The sequence below is a fragment of the Hyla sarda genome, chromosome 4, assembly GCF_029499605.1.
Source record: "Hyla sarda isolate aHylSar1 chromosome 4, aHylSar1.hap1, whole genome shotgun sequence".
In the NCBI taxonomy this organism is placed as follows: domain Eukaryota; kingdom Metazoa; phylum Chordata; class Amphibia; order Anura; family Hylidae; genus Hyla; species Hyla sarda.
Genome location: NC_079192.1, coordinates 391,381,649 through 391,404,195, shown reverse-complemented (window position 1 = coordinate 391,404,195; position 22,547 = coordinate 391,381,649). Strand labels below are relative to the sequence as shown.

General features: G+C 39.0%; 1 protein-coding gene across 34 annotated transcripts in view; it reads left to right on the top strand.

The window, feature by feature from the left end:
• LOC130267390 (protocadherin gamma-C5-like) overlaps positions 1-22,547 on the top strand; it is a 571,493-nt gene that overhangs the window by 331,312 nt on the left and 217,634 nt on the right. The window contains exon 1 of one of the 34 annotated variants that reach the window (XM_056517098.1): positions 2,486-5,071. The exons of 32 other annotated variants lie outside the window; for them this stretch is intronic. In XM_056517098.1, coding sequence (XP_056373073.1) covers positions 2,630-5,071 — 2,442 coding nt within the window. In that variant the 5' untranslated portion in view covers positions 2,486-2,629. Of the gene's footprint in view, positions 1-2,485; positions 5,072-17,357; positions 19,947-22,547 lie in introns of those variants that run through there. One more of the 34 variants, XM_056517092.1, reaches the window with a different exon arrangement.

The following is a 22,547-nucleotide window of genomic DNA, read 5'->3' as shown; positions in this document are numbered from 1 at the left end:
TAAATGGAAATAAGTGCAAATAATGAATGGGCAAATAAAATTTGTAGTATTCCTTCCAAATTACCATGCTAAAGAGACATGGTATTTTGTGTAATATTGAAATACTGCCCTGTCTAAGTAGTAAATGTAGGGATAAACTGCTAACAATAGCACAAATCAAAAATCTGGAATTTATGTGTTGCAGTAATGTACAGGGTAGGCCATTTACATGGATACACCTTAATAAAATGGGAATGGTTGGTGATATTAACTTCCTGTTTGTGGCACATTAGTATATGTGAAGAGGAAACTTTTCAAGATGGGTGGTGACCATGGCGGCCATTTTGAAGTAGGCCATTTTGAATCCAACTTTTGTTTTTTCAATAGGAAGAGGGTCATGTAACACGTCAAACTTATTGGGAATTTCACAAGAAAAACTATGATGTGCTTGGTTTTAACGTAACTTTATTCTTTCATTAGTTATTTACAAGTTTCTGACCACTTATAAAATGTGTTCAATGTGCTGGCCATTGTGTTGGATTGTCAATGCAACCCTCTTCTCCCACTCTTCACACACTGATAGCAACACCACAGGAGAAATGCTAGCACAGGCTTCCAGTATCCGTAGTTTCAGGTGCTGCACATCTCGTATCTTCACAGCATAGACAATTGCCTTCAGATGACCCCAAAGATAAAAGTCTAAGGGGTTCAGCTCGGGAGACCTTGGGGGCCATTCAACTGGCCCATGATGAAAAATCCACTTTCCAGGAAACTGTTCATCTAGGAATGCTCGAACTGACACCCATAATGTGGTGGGGCACCATCTTGCTGGAAAAACTCAGGCACCGTGCCAGCGTCAGTGCATAAAGAGGGGAACACATCATCATGTAGCAATTTCGCATATCCAGTGGCATTGAGGTTTCCATTGATGAAGAATGGCCCCACTATATTTCTACCCGATATAACACACCATACCATCAATTTTTGTGTTCTAACAGTCTTGGAGGGATCTATCCAATGTTGGTTAGTGTCAGACCAATAGTGGTGGTTTTGTTTGTCAACTTCCCCATTCACATAAAAGTTTTCCTCATCACTAAACAAAATCTTCTGTGTAAACTGAAGGTCCTGTTCCAATTTTTGTTTTGCCCATTCTGCAGCATCTGAAACTACGGATACTGGAAGCCTGTGCTAGCATTTCTCCTGCGGTGTTGCTATCAGTGTGTGAAGAGTGGGAGAAGAGGGTTGCATTGACAATCCAACACAATGGGCAGCACATTGAACACATTTTATAAATGGTCAGGAACTTGTAAATAACTAATGAAAGAATAAAGTTACGTTAAAATCAAACACATCATTGTTTTTCTTGTGAAATTCCCAATAAGTGTGATGTGTCAAATGACCCTCTTCCTATTGAAAAAACTAAAGTTGGATTCAAAATGGCCGACTTCAAAATGGCCCCCATGGTCACCACCCATCTTGAAAAGTTTCCCCCTTACATATACTAATGTGCCACAAACAGGAAGTTAATATCACCAACCATTCCCATTTTATTAAGGTGTATCCATATAAATGGCCCACCCTGTATATCAAATTATGGATTTGCAATTTCTGTATTTATTCACGTTCCTACAGAATATTAAACCTGCAAAGTTACATTTTTTTTCTGTGAAAGATTTTTTATATTTTTTATCCATTGATAACTATATAGTTTACCTTAATTCCACTGTATTACTTTGGAAAACCAGTTACTCTATTCTAAATATTTTAGTTCCTAATAAATGTTGTTGGAAAAAGAAGTGCTTGATAATGATTGTCATAGTTTAGTTGTAAACAGGCTGTATTCAACTATTTATATTTATTCTTTATTGTAACAGTCTATTATGACAGTTAAGATAAGGAAAATTTTGTATAGAGACAGGTATGAGGTACTCTTCTTTTAACGACTAGTTTGATTTTCCTTTACTAATAATAAGGCACTACTGAATGCGTACCCAAGAAGATGTGATCTGTAAGTCAACATTGAATTTATTTTTATATCTATACTGACAGGTAATGTAGACAGATAACACAGTTTTCAGAAATGATTACATTGTGGTTTAAAAAAATAAAACAAAAACAAACACACACACACACACTGACACACACACACACACACACATACACACACACACACACACACACACACACATAAATATATATATATATATATATATATATATAATAAAAGTTTCCTCTATATCAATAGTTTTATTGCAAATTTGACCTGAGACATAGCCTGTAGCTGAGTGAGTCTATGGTGCGATAGTCAAGATCTATTTGTGTGTTTTTGTTCAGCTTTATTTATTTTTTTCATTATTTGCTGCATTCTCACTATTGTCCAGTAGAGGGTAGACTTGTCCTTTATTTCAGTAATACTATAGAATGTGCTCATGTCAGCTGTGCGCTCTCCTCCCCCTGGCTCAGTGATTCACCCTCCCATCGTTTCTCTCACACAAAGAAGAGCTGCTGCTCCGATGAGAGCCCTGTGGATGTTATTTCTCCTTGGATTTACTGATTTTTCCTGGGGTAGAACTGTGAATACATGACCCTCATGTATATTGGATTACACTGGATCTACATGACATCAAATATCAAGACAATCACCTAAGATATGGACATCAGAGGCTTTTGTCAGTGCTGGAAATGGCAAGTAGTCTGCTCCTTTCTCCTTTGTAGCTGGGGCTGGGTCTCTGGGCAGCTGCGTTATTCTATTGTTGAGGAGTCTGAGCCGGGGACATTGGTAGGAAATGTAGCTCAGGATCTGGGGATAAAACGTGCAGAGATCTCTCAGCGCAGGATACATCTGAGATCTGAGAAATACCAAAGATATTTCAGTGTAAATCAGGGGAATGGAGGGTTGGTTGTGAGGGAGAGGATTGATAGGGAGAGCCTGTGTGGATCTAGTCCCCGCTGTTTACTGCAGTTAGAGGTTGTGGCTGAGAATCCTGTGGAGCTTTTTACTCTAGAAATAGAGATTCTAGATATTAATGATAATTCTCCTACCTTCTCATCTGAAGATCATATTATTGAGGTCACAGAAATATTTGCAGGTTCTGGTGCACAATTTGCTTTAGAGATTGCAAAGGATTTAGATGTTGGTGTGAATGGTGTCAGTCAGTATACATTGAATACAAATCCTTATTTCTCATTGTCTGTGAAGAATCGTAAGGATGGAACGCTCATCCCTCAGCTGATACTAGAGAAGGTTTTAGATAGAGAAGAAAAACCAGAACATAACCTGATTCTCACAGCTATAGATGGAGGAGAACCAGCCAGATCAGGGACTTGCAGAATAACAATAGTTGTATTAGATATTAATGATAATCCTCCAGTCTTCAATCAGTCAGTATATAAGATCAGTATTAGGGAGAATCTGCCATTGAAAACAGTGATATTAACACTGAACGCAACAGATCAGGATGATGGAGCAAATGGGGAAATTCAATATTCCTTTGATGGTCACACATCTGATTTTGCTAGAGAAACATTTGATCTTAACGAGCAAAATGGGGAAATTAATATTAATGGATTGGTAGATTTTGAAAAACTGAATTTTTATGAATTATCTATTAAAGCTACAGACAAAGGATTTCCTAAATTAAAGGGAAATTGTATAGTTCATGTGGACATAGAAGATGTGAATGACAATCGCCCTGAAATTACATTTACCTCTGTGATTCAGGACGTTCCAGAAAATCCTCCATCTGGGGATATTGTAGGATTTATTAATGTGAAAGATGAAGATTCTGGAAAAAATGGTGAAATAAAATTGGACTTATCACCAAATGTGCCTTTTAAAATAAAACAGATCAGAAATCGCTATGCATTGGTCACAGATGGGAATCTGGATAGAGAGGAAACCCCCCAATACACTATAGAGCTGACAGCCTCGGATTTAGGGTCTCCTCCTCTATACAGTAAAACAAGCGTCACCCTCAGGGTGTCAGATATCAATGATAATGCTCCAGTGTTCACACAGTCTACTTATAATGCTTTCATTAAGGAGAACAGTGACCCGGGGACCCTTCTATGTACAGTATCTGCTACTGACCTAGATGAAGGGGTTAATTCTGATCTGGTTTACTCCATAGTTGAGAGTCATATTGATGGCTCCTCTGTATCCTCCTTTGTTTACATTCATTCTAATGATGGGAATATATACGCTCAGCGTTCCTTTGACTATGAGCAGATACAGGTTTTACAGATCACCATAAAGGTAGAAGACTCAGGATCTCCGCAGTTATCTTCCACTGTTCCTGTCTTTATCTTCATTCTGGATACAAATGACCATCCCCCCACTCTGCTGTATCCAGAACACTCTGAAGACCTCATTGTCCAAGAAAGGATCCCAAAGTCTACAAGTGCTGGATATTTGGTGACCAAACTGTCGGCAGTGGATCTGGACTCTGGTCACAATGCCTGGTTGGTCTTTACTCTCATTGACCCCATCAATTATTCATCATTTCAAGTGTCTAAACACACAGGAGAGGTGAGAACTGTACGAGGATTACAGGAAACCGAGAACATGGAGCAACAACTTGTCATCTCTATCAGTGATCAGGGGAATCCTCCATTATCCACCACAGTGACTGTACTTGTCAGTATAGCAGATGAGGTTGTGGTGGAAAGACCAAAATCTGGTGATTTCCTGTCAAATTCCAAACCCCCATCAGATATGACTCTGTATTTAATAATTTCCCTGGTGGCCATCAGCTTAGTGTCACTTGTTACCTTCATGATACTATTGGTGAGATGTCTGAGGAAGGACAGCTATGACTACAGCAGTAGTTGTTGTCTTCTTGGTGGATCCCAATCCAAAGCCTACACAGATCAGTATCAGCCAGCTCTGTACCTGAACACAGATGGGACCTTAAAATACATGGAGGTCAGGATGGTTCCTCCAGGATCCCAGGGGCAGAGTTACCAAACTCATTTACCCCCAGCCCCAGAGCCACAAGATTTCAGTATTGTACAGCCTATAAATTATCCTCAGTTACAGGATATATATCAAGAAGCCTCATCTGAGGGGGATTCACTGAATCATACAAACAATGTAAGTTTCTATATTAATGTATGAAAACTTGCTGTTAGTTTACTTTTCAATCTGAAACAGATATGCAATGATGTTTCTATTCATGTTGCCTTAATTACAAATTTGACCTATTTTTATATTCTTTCTGTGATTAATGAAAACTATTAGTAAATGGGCACACACAATGGCCCTAATTTACTAAGAGTGTTGTGTAGGTTTCTTTGTGGGTTTTAATTCCCTACAATTTATTTTCCACGGTATTTACTAAGGTTTCCCTACATTTTCCACTTTCCCTACATTTTCCTTTTTTCACACATGCTCCAATCTGTCTGGTTTTCCTCAGCTGAAAACCACCACATTTTTATGTGGAATCCTTAGTAAATATGTTGGGTTTTTGTGAAAATGTTGGGAACACGCCCCTTTTCAGAGAGACCATGCCCCCTTTTCCCGACAGCCATGCCCCTTTTTCGGGTTTTCTAAGCAAAATGGAGAGTTAGTCGGGGTATTTTTAATTCTGGTGCAAAATCTGGCGCAGAATGAAGGTATTAAGTGCCCACAGTGCGGAACAATAATAACGCAGGAATATTTGTGTCAGTGACCTTTTTTTATAGGTTTTTTTGTTTACACCTAAAAGCTATACTATTTGCCTTTTTCAATTAGACAGTATTTAATAGTAACAGTTATAGATGAGCAAATGTTTGAAAAACTCGATTCGGCCAATTCACCGAATTAAAAAAGAAAAATCAATTTGATCCGAATACATTTTAATAAAATGTGTTTTAATAATGTGTTTAACCCCTTAAGGACTCAGAGTATTTCCATTTTTGCACTTTCGTTTTTTCCTCCTTACCTTTAAAGGGGTATTCCGCCCCTAGACATCTTATCCCCTATCCAAAGGATAGGGGATAAGATGTCAGATCGCCGTGGTCCCACTGCTGGGGACCCCCGGGATCCCCACTGCGGCACCGCGCTATCATTACAGCACAGAGCGAGTTCGCTCTGTGCGTAATGACGGGCGATACGGGGGACGGAGCAGCGTGACATCACGGCCCGTCCCCTTAATGCAAGTCTATGGTAGGGGGCGTGATGACCGCCACGCCCCCTCCCATAGACTTGTATTGAAAGGGGCGGGCCGTGACATCACGAGGGGCGGAGCCATGATGTAACGATGCTCCGGCCGCTGTACCGCCCATCATTACGTGCAGAGTGAACTCGCTCTGTGCTGTAATGAGAGCGCGGTGCCGCAGCGGGGATCCCGGGGGTCCCCAGCAGCGGGACCGCGGCGATCTGACATCTTATCCCCTATCCTTTGGATAGGGGATAAGATGTCTAGGGGCGGAATACCCCTTTAAAAAATCATAATTCTTTCAATTTTGCACCTAAAAATCATATGATGGGTAATTTTTTGTACCACCAATTCTACTTTGTAATGACATCAGTCATTTTACCCAAAAATCAATGGTGAAATGGAAAAAAAATCATTGTGCGACAAAATTGAAGAAAAAACGCAATTTCGTAACTTTTGGGGGCTTCCGTTTCTACGCAGTACATTTTTAAGTAAAAATGACACCTTCGTCCATGTGATTAAAATGATACCCTACTTATATAGGTTTGAGTTTGTCGTACTTCTGAAAAAAATCATAACTGCATGCACAAAAAGTAATACTTTTAAAATTGTCATTTTCTGACCCTTATTACTTTTTTTTCCTGCATACGTGGCAGTATGAGGGCTCATTTTTTGCAACAAGATCTGAAGTTTTTGCATTGATCAGACTTTTTGATCGCTTTTTATTTATTTTTTCATTATATAAAAAGTGACCAAAAATACGCTATTTTGGACTTTGGAATTTTTTTGCGCGTACGCCATTAACCGTGCAGTTTAATTAATTATACATTTTTATGACTTGGACATTTCTGCACGCATCCATACCCCATATTTTTTTTTTTTTTTTCATTTACACAGTTTTTTAAATGAGAAAAGGAATATTTTTTAACTTGTAATAGGCGAAGGGGTTAAATGATCTTTATTAACTTTTTTTTCACTTTTTTTTTTGCAATGTTATAGCTCTCATAGGGGGCTATAACACTGCACACGCTGATCTTCTACATTGATCATTGTTATCCCATAGGATAACATTGATTAATGATTCTGCCGCTTGATTGCTCATGCCTGGATCTAAGGCACGGAGCAGTCATTCGGCGATCATACACACAGAAGGAAGGTAGGGGCCCTCCTTGTGTGCTCTAGCTGTTCGGATTTCGCCGCGGCGGTCCCGAACAGCCCACTGAGCTAGCCGGGAGTAGTTTGCTTTCACTTTAGACGCTGCAAACAACTTTGTACCGCACATCTAAGGGGTTAATAGCGCGCAGCACCGCGATCAGTGCCGCGCGCTTTTAGCCACGGTTGCCGACCATTGTTAGAGGCCAGACCTGACCCGCTATGTTGTAGAAAGGGAGCAGACTCAGGGCCTACAGGTTTTACATATTTTTAGGTAGTACTACTACTCCCAGCATGGTACAGACTGTTCCATGATGGGAGTAGGAGTACCTCTTCTTATATACAGATCACCCCATGGGTGTCACTCCAGACACCCGCTGCGATCGTTCTGTATAATGTATAGATGCGGGCGGCTTTCTCACATCTCTGCAATAGATAGCACGATCGCATAGGGTGTCAGGAGTGACATCCGCTGTGATCTGTCCTCAACTGCAGGTACTACTATTCCCAACATGGAGCACACTCTGCTCCATGCTGGGAGCTATAGTACCTGCATTAATAGACAGATTGCAGCGGATGTCACTTCTGACAGACAATCTACCTGAGGAAGAAAGCCATGTTATTTCAAATTGGGTCAAAGAAGAAACCATTGTATCAGTTCAGTGACATCAAACGCCCATGGATTTCTCCATAGACAGGTTTCTACCAGCAAAGACAATCCTGCTGAACTTATGCTATTTACTTATTATTAAGGAATTTGGAGGCTAGGACTCTTGGTGTCAATCTCTGAATGGATGTAACTAAGGTATTCATATACTAAACTGTTATAGTAACATAACCTATTATTATAGCACTGCCTGTTTACTTTATGAGAAATACTTAATTTACTTCACATTTTTATTAAAAATCCTTTAGGAGTGTTGTAGAATTCAACACTAAGTACCAGAACATTTGATGTTGGTATGCATTAACATTAGAAACATTACATTAGGTCATTAGAAAAACAATTATTGAAAAAACATTCTTAGAAAAAAATAGAATAAAGGATATATTACATACTATAGTTCTACCATATCACTTTGATACTTATGCACGGTTTCCTACTTATCTGTCCATTTAAAGAGGTTCTTCACAGATTACAATAGAAACTAAAAGCACATCTGCCAGAGAATTCCTAAAAAAAAAAATATGTATCTTTGTTTGCTACCTGTTCCCAAATGATAAATGGACAAATTAAAGGGGTATTCTGGGATGTATTCTTATTTGAATATGCTATAGGGGCTGTAAAGTTAGTGTAGTTCATAATATAGTGTCTGTACCTGTGTTTCATAGTGATCTAGCTATTCTTCTGTGACTTTTGCTCCAACGTTTATTTTTAAAAACATATAAAATGAGTGTTGTGTCAGGTTTTCCCAGGTTGCAGTGGAGCCTAAGACATTACATCACTAGTCAGGTGTTCATAGGGAGCCTGTGTTTGTTTTAATGGGTGGAGCGATCCCTGGGTGTCTGATCATTCTGCAAGAATTTGCAACAACTGGAGGCACTCTGGTCAGAAAAAACTGGTCTATTGCTTGGAAAAGATCACAGACATGTTTCAATGGGTGGGTGGGTAGCTTTGTGGGAGGGAGAAAAGTCAACTCCCACTTACAAACACGGAATTATGGAATTTGCAGTTTATGAGAATGAACTCCAACAGGAAATTTTCAGTTCACAAAAACATAGCCACAGTATTATGATAATCTTGCAACATTTAGCCCCAAGACAAGCATGGATCCTTCCTATGCATGCCCATTACTGTCTTGCAGATAAGTATTCGATTCATCTTATGGTGGATAACTCCTTTAAATTTAAAGTTTTTCTTTCAAATTACCATGAAAAAGAGACATGGTATTGTCGTGATTTTGGGGGGGTTGTGCAGAAAGAATTGAGTCCTAAAGCTTTCCCTATAAACCACAAAAGGAGTCAGTCCCTTCCTGTGCTAAAGTGGATGGGTGTATGATTCAAACAAAACAAACCAAATGTACATGTCGGGAAACAAGTCAGGAACATAACAAAACCAATAAACAGATATATAAATACAAACAAGGCAGGATATAGCATACTAACATACAGTTCAGAAACCGGAATCAAGATTAATGGCAGATAAGAAAATAAGAACAAGACTAGATTTGAGAACAAGTATACAGCAGCCAAAACTAGGATATTCAGGGGATTAACAGGTTAACTGAATGTTAGAACACTAAACGGGTCAGGAAATCAAGAGCACTGTTCACACTGGACTCAGAACAAGGAACACACTAGACACCCCACTCCAAAAATGGAGGGACATCAATACCAAAGCCAAATAGGCTCCTAATCAGCAAGCTTTCTCCACTGAGTGATCAGGATACTGACCTAGGAGAACACAAAAACCTAAATACAAGCAAACACGGGTACAGGCACAAGACTCACTCACTCCGAGATAAACAGAATAGCACAAGGCTAAGAACAGGATTCCATCCTCAGGGTTGCAGGATCAAACAAGGTAAAAAAAGGACTCACAAAACACACAGTGTGAACACAGACTAAGGCAACACTAAGCAAATGCAAAACGAACAAACAAAATGCTAAACCCAACAAATGTACTAAAACAAAGCAAGCTAGAATCTATATTTCAAACAGGACAGATAACCATGGTTAAACTCAGAATGTGTGCAAAGACAAACATAGCTAAGGTGCATCAAAAACAAGACATGGTCAGAGTACAGGTCTAATCACCAGCACAGAACAGCACCTGAAGAGGTCTTAAATATCATCCCAGTGCAGAAGTAAAGAAGGTTAACTCTTCCCATCTCAGGGAAAATTAACACAAAACTGTTCAGACATAAGCAATGTCTGAACAGAACAAAAAGCAGTAAATACAAAATATGATAAACGGACATTACAGGTATATTGTGTTATATAGATAAAGTGGACAAACTAAGTTATTGATTTGGAAGTTCTAAATTTCTCCACATCCCTAAAGAATATTAAGCCAGCACAGTTTAATCTTTTTTTTTTCATTTGTGAATGATTTTTGTATATTTTTTTTAATCTAATGTAATCCAATGATTACCATGTAATTTACCTTAATCCCACTGTATTATTTTGGAAAAGCAGTTACTCTATTCTAAATATTTTAGTACATTAAATATTGTTGTAAAAAGAAGTGCTTGATAATGATTCAACTAGTTATTATGAATCCTCATTATAACAGTCTATTATGATGATATGATAAGAAATTGCATACAGAGACAAGTATGTTATTTATTTATTTTTTAAAGACTAGTTTGATTTTCCTTTACTATTTACAAGGTTCTATTACATCTATATCCATGAAGATTTAGCCTTTAAGTCAACCTATAAATATATGTAATCTTCATATAGATAGGAAACATAGATTACAGTTTTCAGACATATTTTAAATTATGATTTCTAAAAAACCATAAATGTGCTTCTTGGTTTATAATCAAAGCTTCCTCTATATTCATTGTTTTATTGAAGATATATATTTTCACATAGCCTGTAGCAGAGCCAGTCGATGGTGCGATTGTCCAAGTCTATTTGTGTTTTCATTACGTTTTATTTATTTTGTCATTATTTGCTGCATTCTCACTATTAGCCAGTAGAGGGTAGACTTGTCCTTTATTTCAGTAATACTATTGAATGTGCTCATGTCAGCTGTGCGCTCTCCTCCCCCTGGCTCAGTGATTCACCCTCCCATCGTTTCTCTCACACAAAGAAGAGCTGCTGCTCCGATGAGAGCCCTGTGGATGTTATTTCTCCTTGGATTTACTGATTTTTCCTGGGGTAGAACTGTGAATACATGACCCTCATGTATATTGGATTACACTGGATCTACATGACATCAAATATCAAGACAATCACCTAAGATATGGACATCAGAGGCTTTTGTCAGTGCTGGAAATGGCAAGTAGTCTGCTCCTTTCTCCTTTGTAGCTGGGGCTGGGTCTCTGGGCAGCTGCGTTATTCTATTGTTGAGGAGTCTGAGCCGGGGACATTGGTAGGAAATGTAGCTCAGGATCTGGGGATAAAACGTGCAGAGATCTCTCAGCGCAGGATACATCTGAGATCTGAGAAATACCAAAAATATTTCAGTGTAAATCAGGGGAATGGAGGGTTGGTTGTGAAGGAGAGGATTGATAGGGAGAGCCTGTGTGGATCTAGTCCCCGCTGTTTACTGCAGTTAGAGGTTGTGGCTGAGAATCCTGTGGAGCTTTTTACTCTAGAAATAGAGATTTTAGATATTAATGATAATTTTCCCACATTCTCCTCAGATGATCATATTATAGAGGTCACAGAATTAGTAGAAAATCCTGGTGTACAATTTGCTTTAGAGATTGCAAAGGATTTAGATGTTGGTGTGAATGGTGTCAATCAGTATACATTGAATACAAATCCTTATTTCTCATTGTCTGTGAAGAATCATAAAGATGGAACGCTCATCCCTCAGCTGATACTAGAGAAGGTTTTAGATAGAGAAGAAAAAGCAGAACATAACCTTATTCTCACAGCTATAGATGGAGGAGAACCAGCCAGATCAGGGACCTGCAGAATAACAATAGTTGTATTAGATATTAATGATAATCCTCCAGTCTTCAATCAGTCAGTATATAAGATCAGTATTAGGGAAAATCTGCCATTGAATACTGTGATATTAACACTGAACGCAACAGATCAGGATGACGGAGCAAATGGGGAAATTCAGTTTTCCTTTGATGGTCACACATTTGAATCCGCTAGAGAAATGTTTTCTCTAAATGAACAAAATGGAGACATTTCTATTAATGGATTGGTGGATTTTGAAAATCTGAATTTTTATGAATTATCTATTAAAGCCACAGACAAAGGACTTCCTAAATTAAAGGGAAATTGTATAGTTCATGTGGAAATAGAAGATGTGAATGACAACCGTCCTGAAATTACATTTACCTCTGTGACTAAAGAAATTCCAGAAAACGCACCATCTGGGGATATTGTAGGTTTTATTAATGTGAAAGACGAGGATTCTGGGAAAAATGGAGAAATAAAACTGGACTTATCACCAAATGTGCCTTTTAAAATGAGAACTCTTAAAAATCGCTATGCATTGGTCACAGATGGGAATCTGGATAGAGAGGAAACCCCCCAATACACTATAGAGCTGAGAGCCTCAGATTTAGGGTCTCCTCCTCTGTACAGTAAAACAAGCGTCACCCTCAGGGTGTCAGATATCAATGATAATGCTCCAGTGTTCACACAGTCTACTTATAATGCTTTCATTAAGGAGAACAGTGACCCGGGGACTCTTCTATGTACAGTATCTGCTACTGACCTAGATGAGGGGGTTAATTCTGATCTGGTTTACTCCATAGTAGAGAGTCATATTGACGGCTCCTCTGTATCCTCCTTTGTTTACATTCATTCTAATGATGGGAATATATACGCTCAGCGTTCCTTTGACTATGAGCAGATACAGGTTTTACAGATCACCATAAAGGTAGAAGACTCAGGATCTCCGCAGTTATCTTCCACTGTTCCCGTCTTTATCTTCATTCTGGATACAAATGACCATCCCCCCACTCTGCTGTATCCAGAACACTCTGAAGACCTCATTGTCCAAGAGAGGATCCCAAAGTCTACAAGTGCTGGATATTTGGTGACCAAACTGTCGGCAGTGGATCTGGACTCTGGTCACAATGCCTGGTTGGTCTTTACTCTCATTGACCCCATCAATTATTCATCATTTCAAGTGTCTAAACACACAGGAGAGGTGAGAACTGTACGAGGATTACAGGAAACCGAGAACATGGAGCAACAACTTGTCATCTCTATCAGTGATCAGGGGAATCCTCCATTATCCACCACAGTGACTGTACTTGTCAGTATAGCAGATGAGGTTGTAGTAGAAAGACCAAAATCTGGTGACTTCCTGACAAATTCCAAACCCCCATCAGATATGACTCTGTATTTAATCATTTCCCTGGTGGCCATCAGCTTAGTGTCACTTGTTACCTTCATGATACTATTGGTGAGATGTCTGAGGAAGGACAGCTATGACTACAGCAGTAGTTGTTGTCTTCCTGGAGGATCCCAATCCAAAGCCTACACAGATCAGTATCAGCCAGCTCTGTACCTGAACACAGACGGGACCTTAAAATACATGGAGGTCAGGATGGTTCCTCCAGGATCCCAGGGGCAGAGTTACCAAACTCATTTACCCCCAGTCCCAGAGCCACAAGATTTCAGTATTGTGCAGCCTATAAATTATCCTCAGTTAAAGGATATATATCAAGAAGCCTCATCTGAGGGGGATTCACTGAATGATCCAAACAATGTAAGTCTTTATAATATAGTATCATAACATTTTACTAGTTTACTTTAAAGCTATATTGTGCTTTTACATATTGCTTTTACTTCAAGTTTGACTTATTGTTATATTTTTCTGTAATTGATTAAAAGGATTATTTAGTGGACACATAGAATTTTAGTTGGTTTCTGTTTTTTTTTTTTTGGATGAGGGAATCTAGTGGTCTAAGTGCTAGACAGGAGCAGAACAGTACTAAAGCATGCATGTCATTGGCCTTTGTTGTAGAATTAGTTTGAGGCCCAGAATCTATATGCTTCCCCTTTGCCAGTTAGACAGTATATAATAGTAATAGAAAGGATAATATACACATGATATTTTTCAGTTATATTTTTGTCTAAAGTACTGTATGTCAATTTTTTTGCTATGTGAATCTTGAATCTTTGCTAGTGAGAAGTTGTTGGTAAACCAGATTATGTTTATTCCTCTTTCTAAAACATATACTATATTTAGTTTTAAATATATATTTTTGATTAAACATTTTGTATAATAAAAAAAATAAAAAAACCTTAACAGATTTACAAAATACATCAGAGATATCTATCCCCCCGAACCCTAAACGCACACTGGGATACAACCAAAGGGGCATGGATTAATATGTGACTTACTAAACCAAAATAGCTTCAGAATTCTGAATCAAGATTCTAGCACAGCTTAAGTCAACTATGAGCCCATTTCTATAGCAGAATCCATCTTAAAAATTATACTTGGAAATGAGAGAGCAGCAGCCTCCCATGGTTTTATAAAGGTTTATCAAGCAATAGAAAAACAGGGCTAATTTCTTCCAAAAAAGAGGACCACACTTTTCCTCAGGTTGTGTGTGATATTTAAACTTGGCTTTATTTTCGTCAATAAAACTGAGCTGCAATACCACACACAACTTGTGGACAAGAGTGCCACTGTTTTTGGAAGAAATCAGCTCTGCCTTTCTAATATACTGCATGCAACAGAATATTATCTTCCTTGGAAATTTAAGTTTAGACTCCATAGAAAGAATAAACATGCTAATTCTTTTAGCACAATCCCTTTAGAAATGCATTGATGTCTATGAAGATGGCACATGTTCGAGTGGTTTTAGTGCAGACCATCAGCACCTGCCTTGCACAGAATGTCAGGTGGATATTCTGTTTTGTGAATTTGACCTTATAGTTAGTGAAAACTTAGAATAGACAGTCTAATGATGTGCCAGATTTACTAAACAGTATGTACCACTATGATAATTTATTGTTAGTCTATATTTACCCTAGTTGTTTAACAGTTTTAGTAAATCTAGGCCACACTTTCTCTTGGGGTCAATTCCCTCCTCTATTCTCTTGACACTATTCATTCTAGAGACTAACTCCTGCACTACTGAGGTACTGAATTTATTTTTAGGGTAAATAATATTTACTATAATAGTAGATTATTAAAAATAAAATTGAGTTTTTGGATTCAGTGATATAATAAAAGCCCTGCTTCTATGGCACTATTGCCTTTTAAGAAAAAGATAGTATTCTTTACATATTACCTATCCCAGAAAAAGAAAAGTTATAAGTTGCTTAGTACCTTATCCTGATCAGGTACATATAACTTTTATGTGTCTAGCTTCTGTATTTCTTCTTAAATCAGATCACACTGAATTTTCATCTCCTGTCAGGCAGGGGGCGTGTCCCTCTCTTGCCCTCACTGTGCATGAGTAAATCACTGCACTCTGCTCTGTAACCCTTTCCTCTCTCGTTTTATGCTGCACATGTTACAGAGAGGAAGGAGGATTACTGGAGTTTGCCTGCTGTTCTCCTTATACTCTAGAGCCCTGCACTGGACTGGTTTTTAAATCGTGCTACAGCCCTCTCTCGATGATTTTTTGTCCAATCCCGTCCGCTAACATAGGAATGTACAGAGACTAGGGTGCAATACTCTATACATACTCCCCATGTATAACAGTGTGTGTAGTGTACATTCCTATACAGGTGGGGTATGTACAGAGCATTGCACTCTAGTGTATGTACAGATGTGAATAGCAGTGAATGTGCAGACTCAGAGGCCCTGGCTCACTGACTGATGCAATGCTCTGCGCATACCCCCACCTTTATAGGAATGTACACTACACACACTGCTATACACATGGGGGGGGGTGTGTGCAGACTGCAGAGCATTGCACCCTATGGTCTGTAAAAGACACTAGGGTACAATGCTCTGCAGTGCACTTACCCCCATGTGAATAGCAGTGCAGATAGAGGCCCTGGCTCGCAGGATCACTGACGGATGCAGTCACTTGCATACCCAGCCGAGGCTGCAGCACAGCGCACTGTGTGTGTGAATTGTGAGTAACATTGGTGGCAGCTCTGACCTACCAGGCTGGCGGGAGAAGATGGAGTACAGAGTAAACTATCCTCCAGCGCAGGCTGAGCGTGCCACAAAATGGTGGTGTGGTGGCGGCAGAGGGAGGAGACAGGACTGGGAGGAGCACTGTGAGACAGTCACTGAGTTGGATTTATATTGAGGCTGCCATGGTAATCTCATTACTACTGGGGTGACACACTGTAACAAACCTTCTCATGTAATCTAATTACTACTGGAGTGACACACTGTAACAAACCTTCTCATGTAATCTTATTACTACTGGGGTGACACACTGTAACAAACCTCCTCCTCATGTAATCTCCTTACTAATGGGGTGACACACTGTAACAAACTCTCTCCTCATGTAATCTTCTTACTACTGGGATGACACACTGTAACAAACTTCCTCTTCATGTAATCTCCTTAATACTGGGGTGACACACTGTAACAAACCTCCTCCCCACGTAATTTCCTTAAAACTGGTGTGCACACTGTAACAAACCTACTACTCATGTAATCTCAGTACTACTCGGATCACACACTGATAACACACAGTAACACCCCCTTCCTCATGCCATCTCCTTACTACTGGACCGACACACTGTAACAAACCTCATGACATATTTTTTTACTACTGAGGTGCACATTGTAACAAATCCCCTCCCCTTGCCATCTCCTTACTACTGAGCTGGCACACTGTAACAAACCCCCTCCAACGTTGCTAACGTCGGAAAGGCCATAGTAACAGGTGGGGGACATTTTATGAGGACCTCTAGTGGCCATTTTTATAGGAGCAGTTTTTTAAGGAAACTAGAAAAAAAATAATGAAATATTATTAGAGATATACTTATTTTCTATGGTTCTATTGTTTTTAAAAAATATAGTTTTGGTGATGGTGGCCATTTTAGGTTTATTGTAGACCAGATACCATATTTATATAATATAAATTGATATATTATAGATAGATAGACAGATCAATAGACATTATATATAAAAAAAAAACAACAAGACTATGTCTCAGTTTTAAAATGCTATTAATTTATAAATACTATCTAACTACATCTTAACAGAATTAAGGTATGTTGTGTTTTGTTTAAAGAAACCTATGTGTGTGCCTGTGTTAAAGTTTACTCTTTAATTCTAGTTCTATTACGCATATAGCTTGTAGGTTGGCCATTGTGAACGCTCAACTATATTGGTTTTATTCAGTTTTATTTTAATATTTTTCTGCTGCATTCTCACTATTGTCCAGTAGAGGGTAGACTTGTCCAGTCCTTTATTTCAGTAATACTATTGAATGTGCTCATGTCAGCTGAGCGCTCTCCTCCCCCTGGCTCAGTGATTCACCCTCCCATCGTTTCTCTCACACAAAGAAGAGCTGCTGCTCCGATGAGAGCCCTGTGGATGTTATTTCTCCTTGGATTTACTGATTTTTCCTGGGGTAGAACTGTGAATACATGACCCTCATGTATATTGGATTACACTGGATCTACATGACATCAAATATCAAGACAATCACCTAAGATATGGACATCAGAGGCTTTTGTCAGTGCTGGAAATGGCAAGTAGTCTGCTCCTTTCTCCTTTGTAGCTGGGGCTGGGTCTCTGGGCAGCTGCGTTATTCTATTGTTGAGGAGTCTGAGCCGGGGACATTGGTAGGAAATGTAGCTCAGGATCTGGGGATAAAACGTGCAGAGATCTCTCAGCGCAGGATACATCTGAAATCTGAGAAATACCAAAAATATTTCAGTGTAAATCAGGGGAATGGAGGGTTGGTTGTGAAGGAGAGGATTGATAGGGAGAGCCTGTGTGGATCTAGTCCCCGCTGTTTACTGCAGTTAGAGGTTGTGGCTGAGAATCCTGTGGAGCTTTTTACTCTAGAAATAGAGATTCTGGATATTAATGATAATCCTCCCACATTCTCATCTGAGGATCGTATTATAGAGGTCACAGAATTAGTAGAAAATCCTGGTGTACAATTTGCTTTAGAGATTGCAAAGGATTTAGATGTTGGTGTGAATGGTGTCAGTCAGTATACATTGAATACAAATCCTTATTTCTCATTGTCTGTGAAGAATCGTAAGGATGGAACGCTCATCCCTCAGCTGATACTAGAGAAGGTTTTAGATAGAGAAGAAAAAGCAGAACATAACCTGATTCTCACAGCTATAGATGGAGGAGAACCAGCCAGATCAGGGACCTGCAGAATAACAATAGTTGTATTAGATATTAATGATAATCCTCCAGTCTTCAATCAGTCAGTATATAAGATCAGTATTAGGGAGAATCTGCCATTGAAAACTGTTATATTAACACTGAACGCAACAGATCAGGATAATGGAGCAAATGGGGAAATTCAGTTTTCTTTTGATGATGATCACACCTCTGAATCTGCCAGAGAAGCTTTTTCTTTAAATGAACAAAATGGGGAAATTTCTATTACTGGATTGGTGGATTTTGAAGAACAAAGCTTTTATGAATTATCTATTAAAGCTACAGACAAAGGATTTCCTAAATTAAAGGGAAATTGTATAGTTCATCTGGAAATAGAAGATGTGAATGACAATTGCCCTGAAATTATGTTTACCTCTGTGACTAAGGACGTTCCAGAAAATTCTCCATCTGGGGATATTGTAGGATTTATTAATGTGAAAGACAAGGATTCTGGGAAAAATGGAGAACTAAAACTGGACTTATCACCAAATGTGCCTTTTAAAATAAAACAGATCAGAAATCGCTATGCATTGGTCACAGATGGGAATCTGGATAGGGAGGAAACCCCCCAATACACTATAGAGCTGACAGCCTCAGATTTAGGGTATCCTCCTCTATACAGTAAAACAAGCGTCACCCTCAGGGTGTCAGATATCAATGATAATGCTCCAGTGTTCACACAGTCTACTTATAATGCTTTCATTAAGGAGAACAGTGACCCGGGGACTCTTCTATGTACAGTATCTGCTACTGACCTAGATGAGGGGGTTAATTCTGATCTGGTTTACTCCATAGTAGAGAGTCATATTGATGGCTCCTCAGTATCCTCTTTTGTTTACATTCATTCTAATGATGGGAATATATACGCTCAGCGTTCATTTGACTATGAGCAGATCCAGGTTTTACAGATCACCATAAAGGTAGAAGACTCAGGATCTCCACAGTTATCTTCCACTGTTCCTGTCTTTATCTTCATTCTGGATAAAAATGACCATCCCCCCACTCTGCTGTATCCAGAACACTCTGAAGACCTCATTGTCCAAGAGAGGATCCCAAAGTCTACAAGTGCTGGATATTTGGTGATCAAACTGTCGGCAGTGGATCTGGACTCTGGTCACAATGCCTGGTTGGTCTTTACTCTCATGGACCCCATCAATTATTCATCATTTCAAGTGTCTAAACACACAGGAGAGGTGAGAACTGTACGAGGATTACAGGAAACCGAGAACATGGAGCAACAACTTGTCATCTCTATCAGTGATCAGGGGAATCCTCCATTATCCACCACAGTGACTGTACTTGTCAGTATAGCAGATGAGGTTGTTGTGGAAAGACCAAAATCTGGTGACTTCCTGACAAATTCCAAACCCCCATCAGATATGACTCTGTATTTAATCATTTCCCTGGTGGCCATCAGCTTAGTGTCACTTGTTACCTTCATGATACTATTGGTGAGATGTCTGAGGAAGGACAGCTATGACTACAGCAGTAGTTGTTGTCTTCTTGGAGGATCCCAATCCAAAGCCTACACAGATCAGTATCAGCCAGCTCTGTACCTGAACACAGATGGGACCTTAAAATACATGGAGGTCAGGATGGTTCCTCCAGGATCCCAGGGGCAGAGTTACCAAACTCACTTACCTCCAGCCCCAGAGCCACCAGATTTCAGTATTGTGCAGCCTATAAATTATCCTCAGTTAAAGGATATATATCAAGAAGCCTCATCTGAGGGGGATTCACTGAATGACACCAACAATGTAAGTTACTATAGAAGAGCATGATAACATGTCTATTAGATTGGGTGGCAAACCTGAGTTAAAAGTGAATGGATGAAATGGATTTTCATATTTAACTTTTTCCATTAAAGGTTAAAGGTTCCCCATGACTTTAATGCCACATTGGATAACATTATGAATATGGCAATAAGTTAATGGGTTTTTTAATATGTTTTGTAATGGGGTTTTCATAGGAGTTCCAAGGTTTTTTCCTTTAAGTGTTCAATTTTTTCCTTTAAGTGTACAATAAGATGTGTTACAATTATATAACTAGTCTTGAGAATTGTCTTGGCCATTATACTATTTTCAACTGATAGATAGTTTTGCTGCTAAGCAGATTGAAGCTCTGTTAAGAGACACTTTGTTGAACTACTGTAGTTAAACCTGGTAGTATTTTATATGTTTTTTCTCAATACAGTCAATAGATTTTATTTTAAGGTATTTTGTTTGAATGATTAGACATTTAACCCTTTAAAGGGGTATTCTGCCCCTAGACATCTTATCCCCTATCCAAAGGATAGGGGATAAGATGTCAGTACGCCGCGGTCCCGCTGCTGGGGACCCCTGGGATCCCCGCTGCGGCACCGCGCTATCATTACAGCACAGAGCGAGTTCGCTCTGCACGTAATGATGGGCAGTACAGGGGCCGGAGCATCGTTATGTCACGCCTCCGCCCCTCGTGATGTCACGGCCCGCCCCTTTCAATACAAGTCTATGGGAGGGGGCCTGGCGGTCGTCACGCCCCCTCCCATAGACTTGCATTAAGGGGACAGGCCGTAATGTCACGAGGGGCGGCGCCATGACGTCACGCTGCTCCATCCCCCGTATCGCCCGTCATTACGCACAGAGCGAATTCGCTCTGTACTGCAATGATAGCGCAGTGCCGCAGCGGGGATCCCAGGGGCCCCAGCATCGGGACCGCGGCGTACTGACATCTTATCCCCTATCCTTTGGATAGGGGATAAGATGTCTAGGGGCGGAGTACCCCTTTAAGGACGCAGGGTTTTTCTGCTTTTGCATTTTCATTTTTTTCTCATCACCTTCTAAAAATCATAAAGCTTTCAATTTTGCACATAAAATTCCATATGATGGCTTATTTTTTGCGCCACCAATTCTTATTTCCAGTGACATTAGTCATTTTACCCAATAATCTATGCCAAAACAGAAAAAAAATTTATTGTGCGACAAAATTGAAGAAAAAATGTCATTTTGTACATTTTGGGGGCTTCCGTTTCTACGCAGTGCATTTTTCGGTAAAAATGACACCTTATATTTATTCTGTAGGTCCATACGGTTAAAATGATACCCTACTTATATAGGTTGGATATTGTCGTACTTCGGAAATAAATCATAACTACATGCAGAAAAATGTATATGTTAAAAATTCTCATCTTCTAACCCCTCTAACTTTTTTATTTTTCAGCTTATGGGCCGGTATGAGGACTCATTTTTTGCGCCGTGTTCTGAAGTTTTTAGCGGTACCATTTTTGTATTGATAGGACTTTTGATCGCTTTTTATTTATTTTTTCATGATCTAAAAAGTGACCAAGAATACGCTATTTTGGACTTTGGAATTTTTTTGCACATACGCCATTGACTGTGTGGTTTAATTAACTATATATTTTTATACTTCGGACATTTCCGCATGCTGCGATACCACATATGTTTATTTCTATTTTTATTTACACAGTTTTTTTTTATAGGAAAAGGGGGGTGATTCAAACTTTTATTAGGGCAGGGGTTAAATGACCTTTGTTAACTTTTTTTTTGCCCTTGTGGATAGTAGCCCGATCCTGCAATTCAGTATGATGATACAGGCTATGAAACCATATAAATCACATGCATAAAATCTCAGTTGTCTTTTATTATAGGAAAAAATACAGATAGAACATATAAAACAACAACAATAGGTTGCATTATTGTTGTTTTACATGTTCTAGCTTTGGACTTAAACAGTGTGGACAAAAATTGTAAGGTATTTTATGTAGCACAATACACTAAAAGTAAAGTGTAGTAAAAATGAGTTGTGAATAAAGTCTGTTGCACGACAGCAAAGGTTTTGGCGCACGACCTTGCAGGAAAATGTACTTATTCTCATGATCATCCCATTTACAAGGCTGTAAAGAGTGGGCTAACTTGCTGGTGAATATAGTGATCAAGGGCAAACAATAGCATTAAGCACTAATAATAAAGATGTGACAAGTAACCATGAAACATCATAGTAAATTTTAGAATTATACAGTAAAATATCATGCAGTAAAAAAAAATCTCAAATGTTTTATTTTTTTTCCTGAAGATTTTGTTTAACCATCGATTGAATATTTTTGTTTATTTTGTTCTCCTTTTGTGTTATTTTCTTAGATATGGTTTTCTTTACAATATCTTTCTTTTACATTGTTCTTGATGTATAACTTCAGAGTACCAGCAACCTACTTGCTTCATAGCTTGGTAACTAATAGGTGTAGATGTAAAAGGAGAAAGAGCCTATTAAAAAAAACTAGTAGTTGTCATTCCGTAGACGACATAGGCTGTACCTGTATGCCCTGGCTGTCTGGTACTTTGCACACCAGGATGTACATGTGT